The sequence below is a fragment of the Hippopotamus amphibius genome, chromosome 2, assembly GCF_030028045.1.
Source record: "Hippopotamus amphibius kiboko isolate mHipAmp2 chromosome 2, mHipAmp2.hap2, whole genome shotgun sequence".
NCBI classification, from domain to species: Eukaryota; Metazoa; Chordata; class Mammalia; order Artiodactyla; family Hippopotamidae; genus Hippopotamus; species Hippopotamus amphibius.
The window spans coordinates 171,640,512-171,646,772 of NC_080187.1; the positions used below are offsets into that span (position 1 = coordinate 171,640,512).

Here is a 6,261-nt window from a genome sequence, read left to right on the forward strand (position 1 = left end):
GCCAAGGGTTCCCGCCGAGCGCTCGCCCTCTCCAGCAGCATCTGTGAGCTCACTCTTGACTCTCAACCCCCAGGCTCAGAAGCAGAGCGGAAGGCAGTGGAGACCGCAGCCGCCCACGGCAGCAAACCCAACGTCTACGCCACCCGGGACTCGGCTGAGGACGTGGCCCTGCAGGTGGAGGCGCAGGATGCGGTGATGGGGCAGGACCTGATGATCAGCGTGGTGCTGACCAACCGGGGCGGCAGCAGCCGCACGGTGAAGCTGCACCTCTACCTCTCCGTTACCTTCTACACTGGCGTCACTGGGTCCGTCTTCAAGGAGAGCAAGGAGGAAGTGGTGCTGGCACCAGGTGCCTGTAAGTGCTCCTTCCCCGGCCTTGCCCCTCCCTCCCCCCACTCCCCCCATCCCCCGCCCCACGGCTGGGCACCCTAGGGCCAGGGGCGTGGAGACCCAGACCCCAGGAGACCGGGTCTGGGGACGCGGGCCTCAGTGACACCACGCCTCTTCCCCCCAGCGGAGCGCGTGGCCATGCCCGTGGCCTACAAGGAGTACCGGGTCCACCTCGTGGACCAGGGGGCCATGCTGCTCAACGTCTCCGGCCACGTCAAGGAGAACGGGCAGGTGCTGGCCAAGCAGCACACCTTCCGTCTGCGCACCCCGGACCTCTCCCTCACGGTAGAGCAGCTGGCTGGGGCGGGGGAAACCAGAGGGGGAGGCGAGGGGGCGCGGGGCCAGGAGCAGTGGCAGGAGGAGGTCGGGGGCCGGCTCCGGGCGCTCGGGCTTTGGTTTCCTCATCTGGAAAATCAGAGCTCATTGCCCCGACTCTGTGGTGGCTGCAGCTGGAGAGTGCCTTGGAGCTTCCTGTCTGGCTTTGGGGGAGCCCTCTCTCGGGGGCAGAAATGTGGGGTCAGAGCAGTCCTGATTCTAAGGAGCTTTCCCTCTCTGGTGGAGTGTTTGGTCCCATGAGTTTGGCCGGGGGCTCTGATGTGGGGGTCTCTTTTTCTCTCAGTTGCTGGGAGCAGCGGTGGTTGGCCAGGAGTGCGAGGTACAGATTGTCTTCAGGAACCCCCTGCCTGTCACCCTCACCAACGTCGTCTTCCGGCTCGAGGGCTCCGGGTTGCAGAGACCCAAGATCCTCAACGTTGGGTGAGTCCAGCCCCTCCTCCTGCCCCTGCCCCTGCCTGCCTTCCGGCTACGTGGGGACCAGCTTTGCTTCTTCTCTCGGTCAGGACAGTAAGGTCTGTCGCTTGGGGCCAGCCAACAATACCTCCCGACTCAGTTCAGCCCAGCCAGCGCTTCGAAGGCCTGCTGCAGGCAGTGCTCCCCGGGGGCCCCGCCCTGCCTCACCGTCTCGTTAGGGAGTTAAAACCTCACAGAGGAATCACCAGGGAACTGTCGCTACTGTCACCCAGCACTCAGGAGTTGAGCAGCCACTTTCAGGAATATAAGTGCATTCAGAGGCCACAAAAACCCTTTAAAGTACTTAGACATCACCACATGATTAGCTTCAAGTCCCGGCTCCATCACTCCTTAGCCACGTGTCCCGGGCCAGTGACTGATCTCTGCGCCTCAGTTTTCTCGCCTGTAAAGGGGGGATAACAGTAATGCCCAGCTCTGAGAATCGGAGGAGACGATGCATGTAAAGCACTGAGCAGGGTGCTCGGTGAGTGCCCTGCTGGTGGCTGTCCCCCAGGTACAGATGGCAGCTGGCGGCTACGTCTCACGGGGTCTCACGGCTCCTGAGGGGCAGGCTCTGCTCCCCCACTGCGGTGAGCAATGCCACAGCCTCTCAAGCTTGTTGCGGGGCTGGTGCCACAAGTGCCGAGCAGCAGCTCCGAAGGAGAGAGCCCTGTGCCTCAGGCACTCGCCCAGCCTGCTCAACCCGATCCCGAGCCAGGCGAGGCCCTGTGCCCGGCCGGCGCCTGCAGTCGCGCTCCTGGGCCTGTGCTGCCACCTCTGACAGACCCACACGTGCAGGGACAGCACGGGGGGAAAGCAGAGAAGGCCAGAGGCTGACCTTTAAGATCGGCTTTCTGGGGTCAGGGGCGGGCATTTTTCTCATTTGACAAAGCGCACCCGAGGGAAAGTGACAGCACGCGTGCAGAGGGGCTGGGTGGGGCAGCAGAGGGTCCCTGCCCACCCTGCCCATCCCTCTCCCCCGACACAGCAAGCTCTGCCTGGTGGCAGCCGCCACTTTCGCCAAGGGGCCAAAGCTGCAAGGGTTGCTGTTCTGATCTTTGCCCCAGCCTGGCCCCCTGGATGATGGGACATATCACATAGGAGTGCTATCCTCCTGTCATCCTGAAAGAGTCTCTGGCAGCTTAGAGAGTGGAGCTTGGAACTCCCAGACAGCTTGCCTGCTGGCGTCTCTCACCTGCAGCTGACAGAGGGAAGTCCCAGAGCTGGGCTTCCCTCAGCAGCCCCACCAGATCTTTGATTCCTCCCCCTGCCGGGGAGTAAGGAAAGGACACTGCACCGAGTGATGGAGACCCGGCCCCTCTCTTCAGCTGTGGGGCTTGTGTGAGTCTCCCCCCACTTAGAGGTCCTAGTCTCCCCACCAGTAAGTGAGAGGGTTGGAAGGTGCTTTCTCAAGGCAGGTCCTCCTTGGACATCCTGTGGTCCTCAGCTGCTGGGGCCTCCAGGACAGCTGAGAGCCCTGAGCTGCTGGTTTGGATGTAATAGATTCCAAAATGGGCGTTACTTACTCTCATTTGCACATCAAAGGCTGCGGTCCGGCACCCCATCCTGGCGTAAGGTGTGCCACCAAGCCTGCTGACAGGCCACTTAACAAACATTCCACAGCATACTCCTCCAGATGAATGTTGTCACCACCAAAGCAGTCACCGGGGAAGCTGGAAGTCTGCTCCAAACCCTTCTCGGGAATTTCCCCCAGAGCTTGAATCATGTTCTCTAGAATGCCCTTAGGGTGGTCTTCTAAGGGGGGTGGGTTTGACTTTGGGGATACAGCCTCAAGTCATTGACAGCCAAGACTAATTAACAAGGTAAGTGAACAATCAGGAATGAAGCTTGGCTGTACGGGAGGGACAGTGACTTGTCTGGGTGTGCGTGTGCACCCAAGTGGGTGCATGTGATGTGTGTGTGGTTTTAAATGGCTGTGAGGGAAAATCTGAGAGGAGTGTTTTGAAATGTTCAACATGGTTGAACAAGCACATAATTGAAGGACAAGGCTAATTTAGATGTCTAAGTTCTGATGTCCTGTCAGGGAGTTGGTTTTATTACCTGCACTCAGTTGTGGGCACATTCCAGTGTTGGCAGCTAATGTACTCGGCTTAAACTCGCAAACTGGGGTGCGGCCAATGTCTCACCTGACTCGAAGACCAGGGTAGGGAGAGATCTTGATACTCCTGGCTGGAACCTGAAGGACAATTTCTCTTGGAAATAATGTTATCAATAAAGGCTAGGCTCTAAAATAGTACAGTTCAATTATAGCATGGGTTCAGTAGACTTCTGAAGGCTGGTCTGAACCTAAACAACCTTTAACCTCGTATCCATGGAAAAGTGAGTACAAATTAAAAATGCGGGTTTGTAACTAGGCAGCGTATAATCCACCTGCTAAGTGATAGACTTAATTTCAAGTTGTATGTTATGATAGGAAGTCTAGAAATTAAGTCTATAACCTAACAGGTAGGCTATAGATATATGTCTCCCTGCCTCCCCTGCTTCGTGCCTTGAGCTTGGAGGCACCTTCAAGATCATCTGATTCCACCCCCTCATTCTACATCACTTCCATTTTACACCAGAAAGTGAGGATGACTGGTAACTTGTTCTAAACCACACCGTTAACAATGGCAGGAGTACAGAGTGGTCCAGGCACGTCCCTTGGAAGCAGGCTCCAAGCTAAATGTTTTGCCCCAAGGAGAGCTCCTCCTCAATGTTACACTGTTGGCTCATTTCCTTGGAGGGCTGTGGTGTTTGCATAGAGTCTAGCTCCAGAGACAGTCCCCAAGGCAGGCTCAGGTTGAGCAGGAGCCAGAGGTAAGGGTTTAAAGTAGAGGCAGGAAAAGACAGATGCTCAGGCGTGAGAAGGTGCAGTGTAAATGCAATCACAGTCTGTGTGAGCGCACGTGCAGGTTGCTGGAGGAGCACAGAGAAGGGTGAGATTCATTTTCCTGAGGGCAGGAGGTGCTCCAAGGAGCCCTCCCTGAGGAGGAGGTGTGAGCTGGGTCTGGAGGCAGCCCAGGGGCAAAGCATGAAAACAGAGGTGAGTTCAGGGAAGGGAAGGAGCTCAGGTGGGCAGGAGGAATGGGGGATGATGAAGTGGTGCAGGTAGGCAGGGTGAGTCAGAGTGAGCCTGTGTGTCAGGTTACGGAGCTATAGTTTCATTTGTCTCATAAGCACTGAGGAAGCCAAGCCCTTTAAGGGCTCAGTTCACCTCTGAGTGGTTGGTGAATAGAATGGAAAATGAGATGGGAGGCAAGGAGGCCAGTTAAAAGGCTGGTGAAATTGTGATTCCTAGAGGGGTGGTCTGGGACTGGAGGTCCACGGGAAGGAAGAAACTAAAGACACTGTCATGTGTGTGTGTGTGTGTGTGTGTACACCAGCGTGTCTCTCTCTCTCTCTCACACACACACACACACACACACACACACACACACACACACACACACACACACGCGCGCGCGTGCGCGCGCAAATGTGTGTCAATTTAAAGATGTAAATTGGCCAATTGTTTGTTCTTGGGAAGGATTTTTTTTTTTTTTTTTGAAATAACATCCTGAAACATGGTCATAGCAGAGGATAATTAATTTTCCTCCACCCTCTTCCTTGGCAAATCTGAAAGTATTTGGCAATACTGTATTGAGCCCCAAAGTCTCTCTTTGAAGTTTCCTTGTTCTTGGAAACCCTACGGGGGATGGGGCGGAGCTGGTTGGGGCAGGAGCATTGGCGATGGAGAGGAGGGGAGGCAATGCCTCAGTCTTTGTCCAGATGTTTTTGAGAGCAGGGAGGGAGGGGTCCTGGATGCCGAGGAGATTTCCAGCTCTCGCTGCTAGGTGAGGGGCCACTGATCTAGCTTTGAGGTGAGGTGGCCTTGGGATTCAGGCTTTGTCCCAGCTGGTAGGTTAGGTCGTGGGTGTGGAGATTCCAGCTGAGCCCAGAAATGCCTGAAGGGCTCCACCTTCTGCTCCTCCCTTCCTGGCTGCCCCATCAGCCGTTACTCCCCACTCCACCCCTCGTCACCCCAGACCCATGACCCTGTCTCTTCCCACAGGGACATTGGGGGCAACGAGACAGTGACCCTGCGCCAGACGTTTGTGCCTGTGAGACCAGGCCCCCGCCAGCTCATCGCCAGCTTGGACAGCCCACAGCTCTCCCAGGTGCACGGAGTCATCCAGGTGGATGTGGCCCCGGCCGCTGGAGGCGGGGGCTTCTCAGACGCTAGAAGCAACAGTCACCCAGGGGAGACCATCCCTATGGCGTCTCGAGGTGGGGCTTAGCCCTGGGGCCAGGAGCAATGGGACTGGAGTCAGATGAGCAAGGACACTGCCTCAAGACAGGGGCCCACTGCAGAGCTGCTCCCCAGGGGCTCAGATGGAGAGAACGGGGCACCTGGGGAGGAACCGATCTCGTTTGCACAGATGCTAGGCACAGATGCTAATAAATGGTTTTCTAATGAAGCTGCCGTTCTGTCCATCTGTCAGTCTGTGCCAAGCCAAAGAGTATGGCCCCGCAGCCTATCCTGGGGATGCACGTGGCATTTCCAATGCCCCTGGTTCTGAGAAGCACGGCTGGCAGATCAGCAATGGTAGCACCCAGCAGCTCTTGAGATGGGGCCGCTTGGCCTCCGGATAGCCTCCGGTGCTTACCTCCCCAGTCTTCCCCCACCCCAGGGTGCTTCTACTGACCAAAGCCCTGGGCAGCTCCCTGGGCTGAGTGGGACTGCCCTCTCCATGGGACCCTCTATGGGAGAGAAGGACCTAAAGTTCCTTCTGTGGGCACATGTTTGAGGTGGAAATAGGCTGGCGTTCTCTCTGAGCAGCAAAAGCCACTTCCCAATATTGATCTTCAAATATCCTTCTAATTTTTACAAAAATAATACATGTTCAGTGTTGAACATTAAGAAAACACAAAAAATTATAAAGCAGAAAATAACAATAATCCTCAACCCCCACCATGTGCAGAAAGTAACTAACATTGGGTTTCACATGCTGCCCCTGCCACACACACACACAACCTAGGTGAGCATTTTCCTACAGCATTCAATAGCTTTTGAAAACATCATGTGCAGAGACTGATGGTAGA

The 6,261-nt window shown here is 56.0% G+C and overlaps 1 protein-coding gene across 1 annotated transcript in view; it reads left to right on the forward strand.

The window, feature by feature from the left end:
• The window catches only part of TGM1 (transglutaminase 1), a 13,618-nt gene extending 7,787 nt beyond the window's left edge, over positions 1-5,831 (forward strand). Inside the window, exons 12-15 of the mRNA XM_057721336.1 lie at positions 74-355; positions 515-675; positions 1,010-1,146; positions 5,231-5,831. Of these exons, the coding sequence (XP_057577319.1) occupies positions 74-355; positions 515-675; positions 1,010-1,146; positions 5,231-5,456 (806 nt within the window). The 3' untranslated portion in view covers positions 5,457-5,831. The remainder of the gene's footprint in view (positions 1-73; positions 356-514; positions 676-1,009; positions 1,147-5,230) is intronic.
• The last annotated feature ends 430 nt before the right edge of the window (positions 5,832-6,261 follow it).